Source organism: Arvicanthis niloticus, chromosome 13 (genome assembly GCF_011762505.2).
Source record: "Arvicanthis niloticus isolate mArvNil1 chromosome 13, mArvNil1.pat.X, whole genome shotgun sequence".
In the NCBI taxonomy this organism is placed as follows: Eukaryota; Metazoa; Chordata; class Mammalia; order Rodentia; family Muridae; genus Arvicanthis; species Arvicanthis niloticus.
Window position 1 is genome coordinate 20,391,684 of NC_047670.1, and position 23,223 is coordinate 20,414,906.

The window sequence follows — 23,223 nt, forward strand, 5'->3', positions numbered from 1 at the left end:
CAACATTGCCTGGCATTACAAACATGGAACCATGCCTGAATTTTTTTTGTTTTTATGAGTTCTGGCCATCAAATTCAAGTTCTTGTCCTTTTAAATCAAAAGTATTACCAAGGCAACTCTGTTCAACCCCAGCATGACCATTTTCTAAAAATGTTCCTCGTTTGTTTTTTCTTTTGTTCCGTTCTAGAGATTGAATCTAGGACCCTCATGTTTACTAAAATGCTCTACCATTGAGATACACTCCCAGTGGTTAAAAAAAAGTTTCAGTCAGTAATATTCTGACATTTAAAAATTTTTAAAAATGTCATTTTTATTTTAAAATATTTAGAGTGACTTGGGGTTGTTCTGTACCCATCAATAGGATGATTTCATTTAAAGAGATCATGAGATACTAGATAAACCAGAAAGATGTTTTCTATCCAATTCCTAAATTAATGTTTAAGTGAAGCCTTTACATTTTCCTGCTCTCTCTTATTCCTATCTCACATGCCTGTGAGAAATTAGGAGGAAAGCTTCTCATCTTTGTTGTCAATTTGTCCGTGCACTTCCAGGCTTTGGCCAGATCATCACTATTCACAGACGCCTGTATTGATTAAGTTAAGGATAACTTGCTTTATGTTCTTTATGAGCAAAGCTCGCTTGTTGTCTGCTAACCCATGTGTTTTGTGCAGAGTTTTTGTAATAGGTCCTGATAAAAGTAAATGCCTTTAATCAGTAGGGTTGGCTGGGAGCCAAAAGTCTTAAAAATAGTTCTGTGTGCTCCCTGGAATGAGTAAACAGAATGCAATCATATGTTACAAATCATTTCATCAAAGGTAATGAAATTAAAGTTCAGCTCCGAGAGTTATTATAGAAGACTTTAACATTGGAAGAATTCGCCTTCAAAATCCCTCAAGCTCTAATCTTCGGATTTACATAATGTCTTTCCACTTTCAAGCTCTTCCAGCTGAAAGGCTCTGAAGTTTCGAGGCAAACGCCACAATAAATGTGATACTTGTGCAGTTTAAAAGTGAATGCTTCCGATATAATAGCATAATCAGAAACTACACAGAAGGGAAAACTCTAAAATATAAAATATTATAAATTTAATATAAAATATAAAAATGCTGCTAGTACTGATTTACTCTTTCAGAATTTATGCCAAAAAATGTGATGCTCAAAGTTATTCATGTTTACTCTAAGAATATATATTTTTTCCAATTATTCAATTAAAATATTTATTAGTAGGTCATTAAAAGAAGAACATCCTGAACTTGAACCCAGCACTTTGTTTCCAACGTTTTTGCTCTTTCTACTGAACTATTCTGTCACTGAAACTTTCTGTATAGCGATGTGAACATTTAAAGTGACAGTGGATTCTATGAGAAGAGAGTTGAGGGATGTGGTTAGGGTTCATAAATAATAGCATGGAGGTAAAATAATTTCACACTCTCACAAATATATAATGCATGACATTTTCACACTCTCACAAAGGTCAGGAACAAGGCTTGGTTATATAGTTGTATTAAATTCATCAGTAGATCAGTGAAAAATAATCCAATTTTTGGTTGCTTTGTATGATTTAATGTTCATGCACGAGTTCCTGCATGATTTGTTGTTTAATCATTGTTTAATGAGACCCATTCATCTGGTTATTCAGCAACTACTGTGTACCAAGCACTATGCTAGGTCCCAGGAATAAAGTGATGAGGAGTCCCTATATGTGCCGTGTGTAAAGTCTGTGCACACAGTAGTCAAATGGAACTGCTGGTGAGGCATTCTAACAGAAAGGTTTTAGTCCACCTCTTTTCTCTGAGCTGCCACCATGATTGTATATTAGCAGAGCAGCTGGCAAACTCGGGGCTTGGTGTCTTCCCCATGAAAGTTCAGTAAGAAATGGGAAGAAATATTAGGATTTATTTAACACTGGGAATGAAAAATTGGTTAAGAATTTAATTTCTAGTATTTTTATCATAACATTAGATATAATTGCAATAGATTCAATACTTTCCCATACTCTTTCCATATTTATAGTGATCTGCTTTCAGAGTTGAAATTAGTTATATTTAACAAGGAATTCTGCTGTTATGCTAGGATTTCTAGCAGATCATTCCTACATAATATTTCATCTGTAGTTTGGTGGTTAAATTCCTGATATGTGAATATATTTGGTATGAAAAAACATGAATTTCTTGGAATGAAGACAAGGTCAGACTGGTATTTTTATGTTAACAAGCTCTCTAATTCTGATGTCCTGTTAACGATTCCAATTTTAATTTGCACTCCCAGAGGATACTTTTATTTAAGCTTTTTGCATTGCTTTGGAAGTAAAAATGAGAATGATAATTTCTGATGCAACTGGAGGAATAAAATTGCTACTGCAGTCCTGGAGTAAGCCAGCGTTGCCATTTTCTTCACCCCAAGAAATAGGTTCCTTGTTTTAATGCATATGTTTCCAATTTGCCTTTTCTTATTTTTATGTGAACTGAGTATGCCCATTTTTTTTTTTCTCATTTTGTTTACAGCTGCTGACTTCTCAGTTACACTCTATAGTAGGGGTAACAAAAGCCCTCTATTTTGCAAGTTTTTTTTTTTTTTTTTTTTTTTTTTTGCATTTGCTCCCCAAAGCTCTTTTTTAGTGAGCTGAAACTCTTGCGGAAACCACAGTATCCAACTTGGAAAACCTGCATTCTCAGCAGCTACACTACTTTAAATAATACCCTTACATTAGTTCTTTTAGGAAGCCAGGAGACAGCTTCTCTAGCAGTAATGAGATGTGCAAGCTACAGAAGGCCTGCTGGAAATTACAGAAAGGACCTTTAGTGTTGAGCCTTGAGATACACAATTATCCAGGTACATTCAGGTTCGTGTTTGAGTACCATACGGGAAATACTTGACACCATTCGAATTTGAGTTGTTCCTCTTTGCATCTTGAATTTTATTAGTTGGATTTACCACCCTGTTTAACAAATTTCTCATATCTTATGCTCACAGTGGCTTTCTTGTTTGTCTAAAGTCGCCTCACATCATGAACGCCATTATCTAGGCGAGAGCGTGATTGCTCAAGAGTCTTTCAGCATCTTATAAGACCTGGACTATAAAGGCTAAAAGTTGCCTTTATCTTTTAATGCTAAGTGTGAAATTTGGTTCTAAGCATCCTGGCCGGTCTCCAGCTTTCAGAATTTGTCACCTCATCACTTTCCATACTCTCCCTTGACCCTTCTGCACATAGGAAATATGATGCCTTTTGCTTAATTGTTCATGATCAATATAATATATAATGCATGACATTATAGCCTTGTATATAAAACAGTATAAATGGTTAATGACTCCTCATGTTTGCTTGCTTTTGTTTAAAGCAAGAACTTACAATGACACTTATGATATGACAACCATTCTACCAATACCTTTACCAAATGTCAGTGTAATTCTCATGTAATATTTTTACATCAGTATTAACATTTCAATTTAGAAATGAGAAAACTGAAACAAAGAGATGTTTGATATTTCCCAAGTCTAAACAGCTACTTCATGTGAGGTTAGGGATTTAGTTCTAGGAAGTGTATGTCTCTAGTCTTAGACCTATGCAATTATTCCAGGGTGAATAGCCTATCATATAGAAATGTACCCTTTATATATTGTTGTGGTTTCTTTTCTTATCACTGGGACAAAATAACATGACAAATGCAACTTAAGGGAGGAAAGGTTTATTTTGGCTCGAGTTCTAGGTGATACAGTTCATGATGGCAGGAAGACATAGCAGTTGGTCTGGATCCCTCTGTAGTTACAGGAGTGTGAGGCAGTAGCCTCATATCTTCACATCTGGGCAGATCAGTCGGGTAGCAGAAAGCAGAAGTAGATTTTACTTTGAAGGCCTGTCCCCTTCTGTTTACAGTCTTCCATCTCAAAGGATGTGCAGTCTCTGCAAACACTGCTGCCACCTGGTGTCCAAATGTTCAAACATCCAAGCTTGTCAGACATTTCACATTCAAACTTGGTATCCATTTCCATATATGCTCATGAATCTCTGAAGCAAAAAGTGACATTCCCATTGCACTGTTGTAGATTTGGTCACCTGTTGCTGCTGTTACCACGACCATCCAAGGACCCAAGGACTATAGTAAATGAGCAGTAGATTTGGTTTGGTTTGGTTTTTCACTTAAGTACAGAACTCAGGAACATGCTCAATTAGTAATAATGCAGATGGAGTTTGGACAACAATTGATGGAGAGATAATTCCAGTTAAGAAGTCAAGTAAAAAGAAAATATAAGTTTCTTATACTTAAGGCAAAGTGATAGCATGTGCTATTCAGGCAACTGGGATAATGAGACTATTCAAAGGCGCAAAACATGATAGACAGGGAAAATGATAAGCTAGGGTTGGTCAGACTTGAGTGGAAGATTATAGGTCAGAAAGTTTCTTTTTATGAGAGGAAGAGAAGTGGATGAATCCCAATCAATATGAGAAATGACAGCAGAAAAGGGTGGACCACAAAGGGAGCCACTCCATGTTGAAGGCTGTTGAGTAGAGTTGAGCAGGCAGTTGGGGGCTTTTCTCTGATGTGAGCAATGTGAATCCAGGTTCAGTTAGCACTGCCCCAAGCTCTGGCTTTCAGATGCCCATTAAATCCAAAATCTTTAGGTATTAGCCTGAAAAAGTGAGCTGAAACTTAATTAAATATTAACAGTGATTCCGATAAGTCATAAATAAATTATTTGAGAGTAAAATTTTGCTGAAGACTTTTTAAGTTGTCTAGTCCTAAAGGTTTTCTACCAGCTTCTTTATTATTTATGATAGTTTGACCTCATATTCCAACTTCAACATATTGGGCCTCTTCTAATTCCTATCTGAAATGTTCTTGAACCCCATTTTTACAGTTACAATAATTTAAAGCTTTCCACATAGTTCCCTATCTGCTCTCTTTTCTTCCTCGTGGTCCCCTGGACTCTTCCCCTGACTCCGAAGTTTTGGCTCCTGCCTCTGCAAATAAAAAGTATAAGCTCATGGAAATGAACCCACTAATGTGTTTCTCTTCTTAATTATTTCAGAATTTTCCACTGAAGTGTCATATTGTGCACCAAGCAAGCAACGACATTTTGTCCCTTCTTGTCCTCCACTCTTGCAAAAATCTACCTTCCAGAATTACACAGCCTCCTACTAAATGCAGTGTACCTTCTACAAGTTTAATGCTGACATTATTACCAGGTTAAATATGTGTGGATTGGAATACCAGAGGATAGGAGTATTTTGGTTCTTTTCTGTTCACAAGTGGAAGAACGAGAGACAGCAAGGATTGTGAAGTCTGTTTGGGGCAGCCAAGCCAACCAGGATGCTTTCTTTACCAAATTCCTATTCTCCACTAAAGTTGCTGACACCCTTTTTTATTTTTTGAAATGCAAATTTCATTAAAGAAAGTTCCTTTCCTATGTGCTCCCAGGCTGGTGGTTTAGACCCTGGGAGCTCTTGTTGGTTGGTATTGTTGCTTTCCCCAAGGGGCCACAAACCCCCTCAGCTCTTTCAATCTTCTCTCTAACTTCTCCATTGGAAACCCCATGATCAGGTCAATGGTTAGCTGTGAGTATGTCAGGCTCTGTATGCTTCTTGTACCTTGATAGGCATCTTCTTTAGGGTAGGGAAATTTTCTTTTATGGTTTTGTTCAAAATATTTTCTGTGCTTTTGAAGAAACATAGGGCTTTCTTCTCTTCCTCTATTCCTATTATTTTTAGATTTGGTCTTTTCATAGTGTCTCAGTTTTCTTGGATATTTTATGCCAGGATTTACTTTTTTTTTCGATTTAACATTTTCTCTGACTGAGGTATCCATTTCTCTTATACTATCTTCAGTGTCTGACATTCTCTCTTCCTTCCTTGTATTCTGTTGGTGAATTTTGTTTCTTTGGTTCCTCTTTGAATTTCTGTTTTTCTTTTATTTCTAGCTCTGATTCAGTTTGGATTTTCTTTATTAATGTTATTTCATTTTTAGGTCTTAAACTGTTTTATTAATTTTTCCCTCTCTTTGTGTTTTTATAGATTTCTTTAAGGGATTTTACTTATTTCCTCTTTAAGGACCACTGTCATTTCATAGAGGGTGCTTTAAGGTATCTTTCCTCTGTTTCAACTGTGTTGGAATATTCCAGACCTGCTGTGGTTGGATTGCTGGGCTCTAGTGAACACATATTGTCTGGGCTGTTATTAATTGTGTTTTTATGTTGGTATCTATATCTGGGATTGGGGAAGATTCTAAGTCTGGGTGTTGATATTTGGTGTTGCCTTTGTTGGGTGAGCATTTTGGTTCTTGGTTTCTGTTTCCTCTTGGGTTCTTAGGGTGTGTGGTGGCTGTGTTGTTATCCTGAGTTTGGGGATCCAAGATTTAGAATGGGGCTGGGGCTAGTGATGGGGCTGAAGGAAGTCTTCTACCCTGTTCTGCTTAATTAGTTCTCTGGAAATGGGAACAGCAAATGAGGGAGGCCACAGCAGAAGGTCTGCTATAGAGCTAGGGGTTGGACTTCAAGGGATGGAGGAAGTTAGGAAGATCTGCAATTAGCCCCTCTTGCTTCACCTGTTTCACCTGCTTCACTGGTCAGAGTGGCCCAGGAATTTACTAGGAATGTGCTTCCTTAGAGGTGAGGACTAGACTTAAACAATGGGGGGGGAGGAGCTAGTTTAGGAGGGGAAGACCTGTGGGATCCACAGAAGATGGATGTGTTGGGGAGGGAAACTGTAGCAGGTGCTCTGTTGCAGAGCTGGTTATGGGACTGGGATCGGGGATGGATTTGGAGTAGTAGCAGGAGAGGAGAAGCCCAGCAATCAAGCTACCTGCTTCCCTGGATGGAATCCTGATTGCCTGTTTTAGAACCTTATGCAAATAGAACCTTACACTAGCCACACATTTCTGTCCCCATTGCTATATAAAATTTAGTGGCACTTTCAGTTTCTGTATATTATGAATAGTGCTGGTATGAATATTCTCAAACATGACTTCTAGATAAGATATGCATACTTTGGGCCCTTGGGAGAAATTTGTAGACATTTTTCCAATGTGATCTTGACAGAGTATCCTCCCACTGAGGCATGGGACATCCAGTTACTCCTCAACACCATGGTTCCAACTGTTTTACATTTTAGCCACTGTTCTGCATGTGTTCTGAGTGTAATATGGCTTCATTCTGTATCTCTCAGGAATAATGTTGGTTTGAGTAAAATATTTTCGTAGATATTAAAGTCACACAAGTAGTATGGAAATAAAATAGTAAGTATATTGGTGACAAATAACTAACTAAAGCTGATACCGCTTTCATTAATGAAATTGTATTAATAGAACATATTCTCCTGTAAGGTTGTTGTTCTGGTACATTTAATTCAGGGGAAACTGAAGGCAAATTGTGAATTTTGCTGGATGACATGAAGCTATCCCAACCCAAGTCTTCAAACGCCACTATTAAGCTAATTCCCCAGTTCTGAGCAGGGTCTGATATGGAAGAATTAGGTAGAAGCCAGGGTTCTGGAAACCCTAAATATATGATGAGGGCATGAAAATATTCGTGATCTTTAGGAAATTACATGCTTTTTGGTGTGATAATCATAAATAATGAGAACAATTGCTAGACTGCCTGGAGGGAATGAAATTCTTTTTAAGATGGCATATTTGCTATCAGAACTATTAAGGTAAACTAATTTTAAGACCTAATAATATTAGTTGTGAGTTTAAAACCTTTGAATGTTTGAACTGAACTCATCATTTGCAGTAATCATTACAATCCCAGTATCTACATGAATGCAAAAATTATTTTGTGGATAACATGTTTCACATTAAACTTTGACTCCTCTTGAAGACATAGAAATGGGGCAAACATTTATTGTTACTGGGGCACGTGTGAAGAAATGGTGCCAATGCTGTCATTTTATTATTAACATAATGTAACAGATTAAGCTAAAAATCACTAGTGGTTGGAGTTGAGGAGGTGGGTCAATGGATAGTGTCCTGGCCATGCAAGTATGAGGACCACAGTACAGACATCAAAACCCTCTTAGAATCCAAATGGAGGATGGTCACTCACCTGTCATTCCAAAACATGAAAGGCAGGAACTGGGGACCTCTGGGACAAGCTGGACCATCAGACCAGCTGAGTTCATGTGCACTGTGTTCAGCAAGACAGCCTGTCTCAGTACATGAGGTAGAGAGCAACCAAGGAAATTATTGATACCAACCTGTCTTACCATTGCACATGGGTGCATATGCACCAGCACACACCTGTGCATACACACACGGGAGCATACACATGACACATGAGAAAGAAAGAAGGTATTAGTATATTAGTTAAAATGTAATCATTTTATTATATTTTGCTGAGTTGCAATTACTTATTATAACGAAATATTATGAGAGTATTCCTTTTAGAAGTAAATGTGATGATCAAGTGAAGTTTTGAGAGGGTGTTTTAGTACTTATTCCAATTTGACCTTGATCTTGGGATCTTTCTGACGTAGCGTCTGATGTTCTGATTTTGAGTGTGACTACTATTGGTGGATCAAGTGCGTTGCTTTCATCTGCCCACCTCGTGTTGTTTGCTGTCACTAAAATAATAGAAATCCTCCATCACATTATATTTTGATATATCCCAATGAGTTATTCAAAATCATTAGACAGAATCATTTTTTCTAATTTGTTTAACGAGTTATCTAATTGGCTTAATACCTTTTTAACTAAATTATCTTAAAATGTTAGAGGGAAGTTTTGTAACTTCTAAATAGACTAGGTTCTAATTTCAGACCAAGAGTAATTCTACTGCTATAAAATAAAAGGTCATGATGCAGATAAACGTGCAACAAGCTTCTCTTGAGTCAGTATTCACAGTGTGTCATATTCTTCATCTGTAGGTTGAAGAAAAAGTCCCAGTCAGTGGATATTACTGCTCCAGGGTTCAACCCTTTGGGTGGTGCAGGGAAGCAAGCCCCACAAGCCAGCAAGCCCCCGGCACCCAAGACGCCCATCATTGAAGAAGAACAGAACAACTCAGCAAACACCCAGAAGCATCCTTCCAGGAAAAGTGAACTGAAGAGATTCTATACCATTGGTGAGTGCAAGGGGTTTTACAAGTGATTTTGTGCCATGCGGACAGCCTTGCGGATGGAGGAGTTGCTTAATTAAGTTAAATGATTGCTTGCTGCATATTGTGTGTCTTTCTGATGGTTTATGTGGATTTTTTTTTTTTTTTTTTTTTTTTTTTTTTTTTTTTTTTTTTTTTTTTTTTTTTTTTCAAGACAGGGTTTCTCTGTGTAGCCCTGGCTGTCCTGGAACTCACTCTATAGACCAGGCTGGCCTCGAACTCAGAAATCTGCCTGCCTCTGCCTCCCAAGTGCTGGGATCAAAGGCATGTGCCACCACTGCCTGGCATGTGGACATTTTCTTATATGGTCTAAACAGGGAAAGGGAAGATGCAAAACTACAAAAATCTTTAACAAAGTTGGGTAAGAAAGTGGGCTCAGTGGCCCATTTTCATCTATAGCTGAACAGTATTTTTTTTTCCAGAGTTTAACCTTATGCGTTACTATTTTCATGTTAGCCATTCTCAGCCCACACTGTTCTTATATTTTGCTTTTGTTCTTTTCATTTTCCCTCTGGGCTTCTAAGTCTCTGACCCTGTTCTGTCAGGTTGTAAAAACAGTGGCTGATGTCAGCTTAGTGTGGAGCCATTATGAAGGGAGAAACTTATTGTATTCTGAGGAACAACAAGTCACATTAGAGAGCTGTTTGGACTTCTTGCATTGCAAACTCTAAGGCTACAGAGTCCAGAAGTAAGCATATCAGAAAGCAGTAGGCTGTGAACAGGGTCTTGTAGTTATTAGGCTCCTGTGTCCCCAGAGAGACGAGTGCTCAGGAATTTTGAACTTTGCTGGCTCCTGTTACATAATGGAATTAAATACATGGAGCCGAAAAATTTTGTATACTTGCCTTTCCAGAAGGTCTTCCAATATGTGATTTTTTTCACCAGTAACAGTTCACAGCATCTCAGGTAAATTTAAGATAAAGGGCTTTGGATGTGGGTACATGGCAGGAGGAACATTGTGGATATAAAGTAGGAAGATGGCTACTTGGTCCTGCATGCTTCTTAATTTGGAAGAATTTGGTTATGTTTAATAGTGGGAGCAGGGTCTTAGTAAATCAAAATGCTATTGGGGAAGTTGAATATTTCTGGAACCTGTAACCCCACAACCTCAACATGGGGTGTTTGTCTGAAATGACAATATTTTTTTCTAAAGTATTTCAGACACTTATTATACATTTATATATTCATGCATACATTAAATATTTCATATTATACACTGTAACCAAGAAAGTAGGTTTCTAGTTGTAAAATCCAGGGCATATTCTGGTTTCGTATGAGTCATTGCTTCTTCCTCCAAACGTGATGAAATGCCTCATGTAGGCTGTGTGCTCTTTTGAAATTTGCCAATTGAAACTGCTTTCTGTTGCTTCCACTTCGAATCCTCATCCTTGGTCATCTCAGAGCTTTCCTTGTTCTGACTGATGTTTTCAAGGCTTTAAAAAATAGCAAACTGGTAGAAAACGTAGTGTTCTGAGGACTATCTATCATCAAAGACTTTTGATTGATGTAAGACAGTATAGCAGACAGGTGCATGTTTCCACTTTCAAAACGTAATGTTGGCATAGTTCAAAAAAATGAATCAACCAGAAAATCCCATAAGGCATACGTCACTGCCTGTTTGCCAGGGCCCTTTGCTCCTGCTGTTTGTCACATATACAACCTTCTATACTTTTCTGATTTATGAACTGATTAGGAAGAGTAAGTATTTTGCCTTCAGGAAATAAATAAACCCTGTCTTATGAACTCCATATTCCATCCTAATAAGACAAAAATGTTGAGACACCAATAAGCTTGACCATAGTGGATAAAAACCCCAAGATTATAGAAAAATAGAAGTCTGAAAGTTAAATTTCAAGGCAGAAAAGGAAGCTGTGGGTTATTTGTTTTTTACTTATTTATTTATTGTGTGTGTGCATACTTGTGCACACATTTAGAGGATTACTTACCTGTGTGTGCACAAGCTTCTGTATGTGTGTATTGGGTGCATTTGCCTGTGTGTACATGCTTGTACATATGTGTATTGCATGTACTTAGTGATGCGTGTATGTGCTTGTGCATGTGTATACTGGCTGTACTTACCTGTATGTGTACATGCTTGCCCATGTATATGTCGAGTACCTGTGTGTGTACATGAAAATTCAGAGGTTGACCTCAAGTGTCTTTTTATTGTTCTCCATCTCACTTTATGAAAAAGGACATCACCAAGACTGGTTTGTCTGTACCCTACCAAGCACCAGTGTTACAGGCATATCCTACCATACCTGATTTTTGTGTAGGTGCTGGGGATCTGAACGCTCACGCTTGCACTGAAAGCACCTCACCCCAGAGCCATCTTCCCAGCCTCGTGGCAAATTTTTAATTAATGAATTTGCAACAGTTTGATTTATTATCGGTATCAAAAACATGTTTAATCACTGTGTTAAAAGAGTTGTTTGGATTCTCAGCTCTAATTTGTCTATGTAACCTCTCTTCTAATTTGGCCCTCAAAACCTTATTTTTAAGGCAAAAATATATCAACTATGTAACTGAAAGTTCATTTCGTAAAACAAATCTATTTCAGTATCCCTGCATTTATAAAGCACGGTTAGTAGAAAACAACGGCATGTTTAAAGCTTCACATTCTTGCAATTCTCTTCAGGAATAGAACAGAAAGAATGAATACATACTTAAAGGGGATTTAGTAGAGTGACTTACAGGCTGTGCTCCAGCTAGTCCAGCAATGGCTATCTACTGATAGAAAGTCTAAGATTCCAGTAGTTGTTCAGTCAGCACATGTGGGTGTCTCAGCTGGTCTTCAGTATACTCCAGAATCCCAAAGAAGTGGGCTGTCATGCCAGGCAAGGAATGGACGCTCCAGTGTGAGCCAGAGCACGCAGGCAAATAGCGAAAGTATCTTTCTTCCATGTTCATTATCTAGGCTGGCATTGGAAGGTGTAGCTCAGATTTAAGGTGGAACTTCCTCTCTCAAAGGATTTAGTGTGGGTCTTCACATTTCTAAAGATTCAATCAAGGGAAATCCCTCACAGGTGTACCCAGCCACTTGGCTTTTAGCTAATTATAGATAGAGTGGGGTTGACAACCATAAGGAGCCATCACACAATCAATTAGTAATTTCATATTCCGGAATGAAATAAGCCCTTATGTCCTATCTCAAGTGATCCTCAGAACCATCCTGCTCTATTCTGTTTTTACAGATGAGGAATTATGTCTAAAAGATGCAAAAAAGTAGCCATGAGACATAGATGACAGGCTCTGCAGACAAAATTCATTTTATGTTTTCGCACTGAAGAGAAAAATCACTAAACAGGCGACCAGCCATTCCTCACAAGGGTTGAACAGAGATATTCTATGGGTAACATACTGATATTTCTGTGGGTGACATAGTTTCAAAAATAATATTATGGAAAGAAACTGTACCATTCAACCTATAGGCCAGCCAGCCAATATTTTCTTTATTTGAAGGGTACATTTCAGTGTCTAAATTCAGGGTTTGTACAACTGAAAATCCCAGGGATCCCTCTGGTGGCACAGTGCAGTACTACAACTAAGTTGATCTGTGGTCCTCTACAGTTCTTTACAGTCACTGAATATTTGAATCAAGCTAGAAGAAATTTTTATTTTAACAAGAGGTAGAACAATTTGAAATGCCTCTTTAGGTTAATGAGAGATATAAGTAGCTTTTTTAGGAATTGATTTTTTACCTCAGTTATCTTGCACAAATTTCTGTATAGCATCTATTTCCTACTGAGAAAACCTTAAAAAACAGATTATGTCCTCTACACACATGACTGCCTCCTGTCCTTAATTAATCCCAATAGAAAGGTGTTCATTAAAAGTAAAATCATATCAAAAATTGAGAGCACACAGACTCACCTTTATAGAATAATCAGTCTTTAAATAGGTATAATAAAATTTCACTTACTTAGAATAAGTAAGGAGAAAGCTACCCTGTTTAAATGAAGCCTGAATCTTCATTTGAACCCTTTTAAAGTAAAAAGAAGTCACTAGATGAAGTAAGAGAGTTTTCTGTTGGCCTTGGTCACCAATGGTAATCCTCAAAAAGTGATTTGGCTCTGACTTTTTCAACCGAGACATGGACATTTAGACAGAAGGAGTGTCAGCAGTTTATATGACACAGCTGAGATTTTGTTCAGGGTGTCACGAGGCTAAAGTAAGCACATTGGCTAGCCTGGGTGCTCGTATGGCTTTGATTAGGGATGAAGATGTCTTTAAGCTTTTGGGACGGTGGTGCCTTTAAGCTCCTTCCTGTTGGTTTGATTCAAATACATGCTTCTCTGCTCCAATGTTCCTTGCTGGTTTCCAGTCATGGTTCACTCTTAGCTCTGAGATGCCCCTTGCCTACTTTACCATGTAAATTCCTCTGTCTCTGAGCCTGGTTATTCTGTGTCCAGTTCCCAGCCTTTGCAGTCTTCCTCTTGCATAGGCAACGAGGAACATTTCCTGCTCTTAAAGGACATCTGAAAGAAGTCTATCCATCCCTTCATCCCCACCCCCACCCCGCTGCCTCATCTGCAGTTTTCCTGTCCACATGACTTCATTATAGAAAAGAATAAGCCAATCCCATTCCCAGTGATAAATCCCAAGTAGGTGAAATGCAGAGGGACAGGCATCTGGAGACTTGCCTTAGAGTCCTTCTGACAAATTTTACCCACCTCTAGTGAATTCACTCAAATATCAACAGAGCTCTAACAAAGATATCTGAACATACTTCCTGTATTATCATCTCTGATGTTCTTATTCTATTCTATTTTGTTTTTCAAATAAAATCTCAATTCACAAAATTGATTTTGTAGTCTGTTATTGACTTATTTGAGTCCCAAAGTTTGAACAGTATCAGTGGACTGGTGAGAGAATCTCCAATGTCTAAAATTACTCTTTTTTAAAAATAAAATTGTTAATTAGAACTCAAATAAAAAAGAAAAGCATCACCTAAGTAGACTCCTTTTAATGGGTAAATAGATGAAAAAATGGACTTTTTTCCTGCTTTAACTTTTGTTTGTGGTCAACAATATTCCAAAGTTTAACAGGGTATATTCAACATATGTATTCTTTGAAGCCATAACCTCTACTTTAAGAATGTAAAACAAACTGTAAACTCAGTGATAATTCTACATTGATTCTACTACTCTTGGTTCAGAGAATCATACGTACAGACTTCAGAGGTTTTTGTTTTGTGTTTTTTTGTTTTTTTCAGATTTGAAATAAAGGTAGTGAAGAAAGCTGCACATAATGAATTCAAAACTAAGTTATCCCTCTCTCTAGAGCTAGAGTAACTCTCTGATGTATTAGCTCCTTGTTGATAGAGAACTCACATCATTATTAGTTTCTTTTGCTGTTGCTTAAAGAGTCCAGTGCCTTTTCCACACTTGTGATATTCACTTCACAGTCAGCTCTTGGGCAGATATGTCTGAGACTGGTCATTTTGTGAGACACAAACACTGACTGGTCCTGACCAGTGCATGCTGTGTAAGAGCTGTACCAGAGATACCTCCCAGGATACAGCTAAAGTGAGACCCAGCCTGGCTTTCTCCTGATTCACATGCTCATCTCTGGGAAACCAGTCATCTATGGCTGGTTTCAGTGTCCAGTTGGGAGTCAAACACAAGGCAGAGCCTCTTCAAAGTTTTCTTGAGGAAGAAGTGGACAGAGGAGATTGGCTTAGAGTACTGTGGAGTTGTGAAGATGAAGAAATTAGGTGTGTTGGATCCAAAGATCCAAAACCGGGGGACATGCTTCCGCAGAAACACTCATGGACAATGAGTGTCTTCCATTTGCCAGGTTTACCACGTTAGGGGCGCAGCTTCCTCATTACCTTTCATCTTGGTTCCCCTGGAATGTGTCTACACAAGCCTTAGCTTACCAGGTAACCCCTGAGTAAACCACTCAGAGCCAGCAATTGATGCAAAAAGCAAGAGCAATTTATTGTTCCAACGCATTGGGGTTGTCCTGCACCAGAAGGAGAGGCGGCAACTCCGGGCAGCCTGTTTGGCCAGTTTTTATACAGGTTTTAGGGCAGCAGCCAATGTGAATGGCAGAACAGTGTGACTTTTTAAAGTGATTAGTCTTTAGGGAATAAAGTGACAAAATCTCCCTTGTCTGTAAGTGGCCAGGTTTGGTCTGTCCTGTAGAATGTGTCTATGTGCTCTGGGCCTTCCCCACCCACAGGTGAGTTCCCTCCCCTGTGGTCTGAAGAATGTTAATCAGCCTCTCCCTTCGGGGGGGGGGGGGGGAGCAAGTGTCCCCCGACCTTCCCAAAGTTCCTAAGCTGACCTCTTCACTATCTTGATCTGTGCAGAGTTTGTCCATTTTTTCCCTGTTGAAAATTATGCAGTGTCTCTCATTCCTATCAAGATAAAGTTAATACTCTATAACCCTCCCATGTCCTTACTCTGCCTACTTTGCATCTTCATTACAGATCCCAGCCCTGCAATCCAGGCATGTCAAATACTTTATAGAATAGTATCCCCCAAATGCCATTATGTTATATGTATTGTGGGGCTTCTGTTCAATATCCTCTAGCTAGCTTTCTCCAATTTTCTTCTTTTTTAGCTTCTGAAGAACTATTTTTAGGGCTCAGGAGTTGATGAAGAAAGATCCCAGACTCAAATACAAGAAAAAAGAGCATTTATAATTCAGAAACAGTCAGCATTCTGGGGTCACCACCACATCTGGCAATGACCCCAGACAAAGGCATGCAGGCCTTTTTATAGGGAACTGGGGGAACTCTATAGAAGGATTAGGCAATCTCTAGTGTGATTGGTAGGGGCCAAATCCCTGATATTAACATAATTTTGACTGGCTACAAATTAGGGTTAGGTAATCTAAAACCTCATTGGTGGGTGCTGGGATGTCTCAGATGGACTGCATTCCTGAATCATGAATGTTTAACTTCCAGATGTGCTGCCCAGTACAGATGGCCTATCCTGTGATAAAGTGTCTCCCATTTATATGGCCACCTTTAGGTTGTTCCTCTGGTGGGGGATTTTATTGTCTTGTTCCTGTGCTTTGCAGTCTGCTGCTGGAGCAAGTCACTTATGGCCTAGTTTCTGAGTGGAGACAAAATGGAATGAATAGACCCCTTCACTTTAAGGATTTAGCCTAAACTTTCCATATAACTGATGTTCTTTTTGAAAGACTGATTAGCATGAACAGATTTCAAAGCATTTAACAGACACTGTCAGTATGCAAAGAAACTAATGTATATTCTTTTAATAAATTGTATCATCTTTGCTATAAACCATTCTACATGGTTACATCCTTAAGAGTTGAATAGCTTTTGCATGATGCAGTGGTTTGAATATGCTTGGCCCATGGGAAGTGTCACTATTAGGAGATGTGGCCTTGTTGAAGGAAGTGTATCACTGTGTAGGCAGGCTCTGAGGGCAACTAGTACTCAAGCTCTGCCCAGTATAGAAGAGAGTCTCCTCATGACTGACTTTGGATCAAGATGTAGAACTCTTCCAGCACCAAGTCTTCCTGCATGCTGTCATGCTTGCCACCATGATGATAATGGAATGAACCTCTGAAACTTGTAAGCAAGCCTAAATTAAATATTTTCCATTATAAGAGTTACCTTGGTTATGGTGTCTCTTCACAGCAATGAAACCCTACCTAAGGCAGAAAGAAGTTGATACTGGGGACTGAGGTAGCTGTGGTAGAACTGACCATTCTTTTGTTTGGAGGAATGTGGATTTGGGGACTTTGGAAAATAATTAAATGTTTTGAGTGGGGTCTAATAGGCCATTCTGGTAGAAGCATGGAAGACAGTGGTGCTGGGGGGGTGGTTTGAATTGTTGGGGCTTGACTCTAGAAGTTTCAAAAAAGAAGAATTTTAGTATGTGGCCTAGAGACTGTTCTTGTGACATTTTGGTGAAGAATGTGGCTGCTTTGTGCTTTTGTCTGAAGAGTCTACCTGAGGCTAAAGTGAAGAGATTCAAATTAAAGCATTGACAAAGGAAGTCTCAAAACAAGCAAGCTTATACCCTATCTGTGGGTCACTCTTATGAGGAAAGGAAAAATATAAAATACATGGTTCAAAGATTAAAGGGGTAGCAGGAAGTGAGATAGAAGGAAGTGGTAACCTCAGGGCAAGATCCTAGCCAGATAAGCTTATTGCTTATTGCTTATTTATTTGAGGTTAAACAAGGAATAATTATGTTAGGCCTTACTAAGACCTGGTTATTGTTTTCATAATCATATCACAAAAAGATATGATTATGTTTTAAATTGAAAAGGGATGGATTGCAATGGTATACTTGGTTCACTCTATCTGGAAAAAACTATGTAGAGGGAGGTATTATAAAATGCAGTGTGTCTGGCTAGCTCTGGTCCTGGCCAACATGTTCCCACTCTAACTTCCTGCACTAATGGCAGCTGGCCAGGAGTGCTGGCCCAGGACCAGACATGAACTCCATGTTTCTGAGCATGGCCCTTGGGCAAACTCTGACACCCTCATAGTGCTTGGCTCAACACCAGACAATAACTACCATCCTCAAGGTACCCGGTAAAAAGAAGATTCTTAATGCTGAAAGATTAACCAATGGATTTATATATTAACAAATACTCAATACAAAAGATGCCACACAATTAGAATTGTTAACCCAATTGCCTAACCTTGAATGAATAACTACCTTAGACTACTAGAGCCACGTAGATATCTGTGGACATCTTCTCTCCTCTCTCTGCCTTCTTCTCCCTAGTTCCTTCCTCCTCCCAACTCCTAGCTCCACCTACCTCTCCTATTGCCCAATCACCAGCTCTAGCCTTTATTTTACAAATTTAAGTGGGCAGAAGGTTTACAAAGTCACCTGTATACTGATTCTGCAGCCCCTCCCTGGAAAGTGGAATTAGCATCAAAATACAAGACCAGGGCTATCCACAGCAGAACTACAATCCAGAACTTGTAAAGATCTTGAAAAAAGGTGAAGAAAGGCATAGGTCTAGGTGTAATGGTACTCATCTTTAATCCTAGCATTTAGGAGACAGAGTTCATTTAGGATACAGATCTCTGAGTTCAACATCTGTCTACAGAGCAAGTACCAGGATAGCCAACCACAGACAGTGAAGGAGTTGGAAAACAGCAAGCTGGTCATGATATAATAGAAATGGGGAGGGTGGTCATATTTAATCTCTAGCAAACAGCAAAACATGGCAGCTTCAGCCATGTGGCACTAGCTTTAGAGTCAAAAATAGGAGCTACTTAGACAATTGATGCTGGTTAGCTAGAGCTAAGAATTAACAGTAATTAAGACGAGACCAGCATGACTAGGTAAAATCTTCTGGGAATTATTTTCTAAGAGCACAGAGAAGCTATGTTCCAGATGTGGTCAAGATTGTACCTCATGCTAACAGCTTGGTAATATGTAACAATAACCCAGGTGGTACTGGTTTTGAAGGCATAGAGGGGCTATGGAGACCAGCTGAGGCTTGGCACTGTGAGTGGCCAAGAAAGGCCATTGGCGAAGGTACAGCTTCAGTTCAGCTTACATTCAGGACTCATGCAAAGAAGTTGAGTATCATACTTGGTATCATAAAGATAGCCTGTGAGAGGCTATTGGTAAAGCCAAGTTCCAGAGGAAGTCCCCAGTTTATTGGAGATGCTGGTACCATGGGATGACCACCAAGAACAGCAGCAGCAGTAGAGTGAAGTCAACCAGAACCTAGAGTGCTACAGAGGGCAGAGCTGGACCCAAAGCCTTTGGAGAGTTCCAGAAGACCATGAGTGGATCCCATACAGTAGAACAAAAAAGTTGTGAAATTGAAGTTTCCTAAGATGGTAGAGATGCCAGCAAATATCCTAGAGATCTAGAGAGAGACCTAGTGATTAATGAGTCCATACTTCTCCAATTAAAGTGTCATTAACTTTTCTTCTTTTTTTCATTTCCTCCAGTTTTGCTTGCTCTCTCTCTCTCTCTCTCTCTCTCTCTCTCTCTCTCTCCCACACACACATATTTCACATTCCTTCTGCTTTTTCTTTTCTTCTATTCTTCTCTCCTTCCTTTCCTTCATTATTTGTGTTAAAATGAGATGGCATTTGTGAAATCATGGCTTAGTACATTGGTTGAGTAGGTGATATAAAATATTTCTTTCAGTCTACCTTCTTCACCAAAGGTTATCAGAAAATGACCCCTAAAGTATCCCTTTTGAAGTTTTGCCAGTTTGTCAAAGTGGCAAGTCTCAAACTTGTCCTTTTTCCTGCCTTCAGGTTAGAAAACTGTCAACAGTCCCAACATAATGAAGTGCAGTCAAATGCAAATATTTGCCTCACTCTCCATAATCTGTTTATACACTGAAAAAGAGACTGCAGAATTGGGAACTCATCTCAGTGGTTGGTGAAATTAAAACACTAATAAGTAGCTTTGAAACCCTAAAAAGAGAACATCAAGACACATATTTATCTGCTTTTTAATTGCAGTAGAGCAGACATTTAAACATACCATCCCATTCTTAGTATGCTTCTGATTTTAAAGCCAGACATTTTAATTATAGAATAAAAAAGTTTCACTCTAATAAGAAAATACTGTAACAGGAAGTTTTTAAAAAAGAAAAAGCTAATATTGCTGGAGGTGACACATACCATAGCTTGAAAATAGGTCACCCATCAACTAGAACTTTGTCTCCAGGCAAGAAGATTGTTCATGTAAGGGATTGAAGTCCCTGCGAGTTAGTCAGTAGAACCATCTTGGCAGGCAGGTCACCATCTCATAGCACAGATAACTGTTCTGAAGGCTCCAATTAAATTATGTTGCTGAGAAAAATGACTTTGTTTCCAGTTGATGTTGGTTCTGACAGTTTGATGACTTTTTTATGTTTTATAGGTCACAGGAAAGTTAGAGGAAATTATTTCATGGCTGAAGTTATTTGTCATCCATGGAAGCTAGAACTCCCTGAAATACCTGAGGTTTTCATATATTTCAGACTTGATGATACAAAGGATCTAAGCAGTCGTGGTAGTGGTGGAGGTGGTTCATTTACAGAAGACACAGACCTAAGCATCAGTATAGATTTAGGAACAGTTAAGTGGTCAGTGCTTGTCTGTCATGAGACAGTAAAGTGGTGTTGGAGGACACTGAGCATGGATACCAGCTCTGAATGGCAGTCTGTTACAGACATGATTTTTTTTCTAGTCAGAACAGAATCCACCTCTGGCCTTGGATAAAGATAGGATATTCTTATCTACTCTGAAGATTAGATTACCCACTAGAGTTTGCTTCCTTAAGAGTTTGTCAATCACCAGGCGTTGAGACCAGCACTCAGGAAGGCAGGTTCACCTAAAGTCATGCTAATTATCTTTCCCAGAAACTGGAACCCAAATCCAGTCCCTTGCTGCGATTTAGTCTTGAAACACCACACCTGCCTGTTTTTCTGAATTATTCAAATAGGTTTTTTTTTCTTTTGGAGATTGTCCAAAGTCTAGGCATGCTTGGCTGAATACTCTGGGCTTTCTGTGTCTGTTTCTTCAGTGCTTCCAGCATGCAGCTACTTACATACTCCAAAGCTGCTTGCTGACTTCCATTACCCATTGTTTTGTGAATCGCTAATAAAATTGTCCTGAGGCTTCCTTCTCCAAATATTTTTAAATTCGATTATTAATGAGACTATGAACCCAAAGAGAGAAGCTTGATTTTCATAGTAATATTGGGAGTATTTTATTTGGGAGTAATATTGGGAGTACTTGATTGGGCTTTTAAGTCATTTTTATTTAGCCTAGTTAAAATCATGAAGTCAAAGAAAAAAACCACAAGAAAAGGACACATTTAAACTCTAGAAGGAATATGAGAGCTATATTTCAAGGGTAATCAGATTTTAAAAAGCTGAACATGTATGTAACTTCAATGGCTAAATTTTCCTGAGTAGCAGAAAGTACACTAAAGAGAATGAAAAGTGTTGATTTGATAAATACAGATCAGTAATGCTTGTGGTAGTGGTACAGTTTGTGAGCTTGCCAGCTCTGATTTCATGTGGCTAGCACCATGTTTTGTCAATTTGCGTCTTTCATTTTTGCCCTGATTCTGTTATTGTATTCTGTCAGAAGCAATCAAGTCGGAATCAAGAAACACAGCTTAATCATAGCTGTGATAAATGGATTAAAGAACGTCAATAACCCTGAGGTTTCTGTCAGCAAATTGTAGTGCCTTTTTATTTGAGTTGGAGCATAATAGTCTTATCACTTATTAAAAACAAATTATACCTGTCAACTTATGTAATGATTTCTAACTGCCTAATTAAGCCTATGTTGGTTTAAATTGTACAATAATTAAAATGGCATTGTTCATGGTTGAAAAATAATCGTGATTATGTTTGAAATTTGCCAAGTCCCTCACTGAAGTAAAGGTTTCAACACCATCAGTCATCAAAATACGTCCACCCCACCCACAGCAACGCCATGGTTGTTCTTTTCTACTGAACTATGATTATGGCTATGGAAGAAAAGCTTATTATTCTCACCATTTAAAAATAGAAATTATGGTAATTTGGGCAGTGGAATATTTCCAAATTTCCCTAGCATTTCTATTTGTACTGGTTGGTTTAACATGTCAACTTGACACAGACTTTGAATGAAGAACTGTCTAGATCAGGTTGGTCTGTGGGTAAGTCTTTTGGAGATTGTTTTGATTTTATTAAACGAGGTGAAATGAATTTACCAGTATGGGTAGTTACAGTTTCTGGGTTTGGATCCTGAGCTGTGTCCATGTATGAGGGGACTGAGCAGGAGTAGCCCACATGCATTCATTTCTCTCTTTTGTTGACTTCGGATATGATATGGTTGGATGTTTGAAGTTCCTACCTTGCCTACATGAGTGTGTATGGAAATATGTTTCCATACACTCAGGAAATACCATGTATCTCGTTTACAAGTATATCCCTAAAAATATTAAAAAAAAAAAAAAAACAGTGTGCTTTATAGAGGATAACTATGTATCAATATGGGAGCAAGAAAATAAGGAGCCTCACCCAACTGCACTTCTGCATTCCTATTTGTTAGGCAAATCTTGAGCATTTTTTTTTCTGCTTAACTTTTAATACCTATTGGTAAGGATGCCATTGGTTTCCTCTCATAGTCCCTTGATCTATAATGAGCAAAAGACATGTCTGTTACTTTATTGGACAATAAAATATCATAGGTGCCCTCAGAGAGTTGAGCTTTGTGACTAAGTTTAGAGCATTTTATGAATCACTACAAAACACAGTCCTCTGCAATTAGGTAGTTTGGGTCTTGAGGTCTTTGCAAGTGTTATTTCAGTAGAATCAAGAGCATCACAATAATATGTATTCTAAAAGCAGGATACTTGCTATGCTATTTAGAACAAGGAACTTATTCCAGCATGTTTTAGATAACTCCCTCAAGCTAGATGATGACACATGCTTGTGATCTTGCACTTGCAAGGCTGAGACAGAAGGACTGTGAACTCTTAGTATCATAAGATACTATCTTGGAAAAAAGTAATAATTAAGAAGCTTTCATATTCCATCCCACAGCCAAAAATCTGACCCATAATTGTTCCTGTTTGAAAGAATTACAGGGATAGAAATAGAGAGGAGCCTGATGAAAAGAAGATCAAGCAGTAGGCCCAAAGTGAGATCCAGCTTAAGGAGAGGTCCTAAGGCCTGACACTATTACTGAGGCTATGGAGCACACTCAGAAAAAGGGACCTATCCTGTCTGCTCTCCAGAAGACCCAACAAGCAGCTGATAGTGTCAGATGCAGATATTTGCACCCAACCAATGGACAGAAGCTGCTGAGCCCTGTGGTTGAATTAGGAAAAGGCTGAAAGAAGCTGAAGAGGAGGGCAACCCTGTAGGAGGACCAGCAGTCTCAATTAATCTGGACACCAAGATCTCTCAAACAGTGGACCACCAAAAAGGCAGCATACACCAGCTGATATGAGGCCCCCAACACATACACAGCAGAGGACTGCCAGCTCTGTATCCAATCAGAAATGATGCACCTAACCCTCAAGAGACTGGGGGCCCCAGAGAGTTTAGAGGTCAAGTGGGGAGGGGGTAGAGGGTGGGAACAGCCTTGTGGAGACAGGATGTGGGTTGGAGGTATGAAATGTGGAACAGTCGGAGGAGGGGTGGATATAATCTGGAGTGGAAAGAAAGAGAGAAAGA

At 38.8% G+C, this 23,223-nt stretch overlaps 1 protein-coding gene across 4 annotated transcripts in view; it reads left to right on the top strand.

Moving 5' to 3' along the window:
* Oxr1 (oxidation resistance 1) overlaps window positions 1-23,223 on the top strand; it is a 393,007-nt gene that overhangs the window by 175,848 nt on the left and 193,936 nt on the right. For all 4 annotated transcript variants that reach the window (XM_034516175.2, XM_034516174.2, XM_034516177.2 and 1 more), the window contains exon 3: window positions 8,858-9,054. In XM_034516175.2, the coding sequence (XP_034372066.1) occupies window positions 8,858-9,054 (197 nt within the window). The remainder of the gene's footprint in view (window positions 1-8,857; window positions 9,055-23,223) is intronic.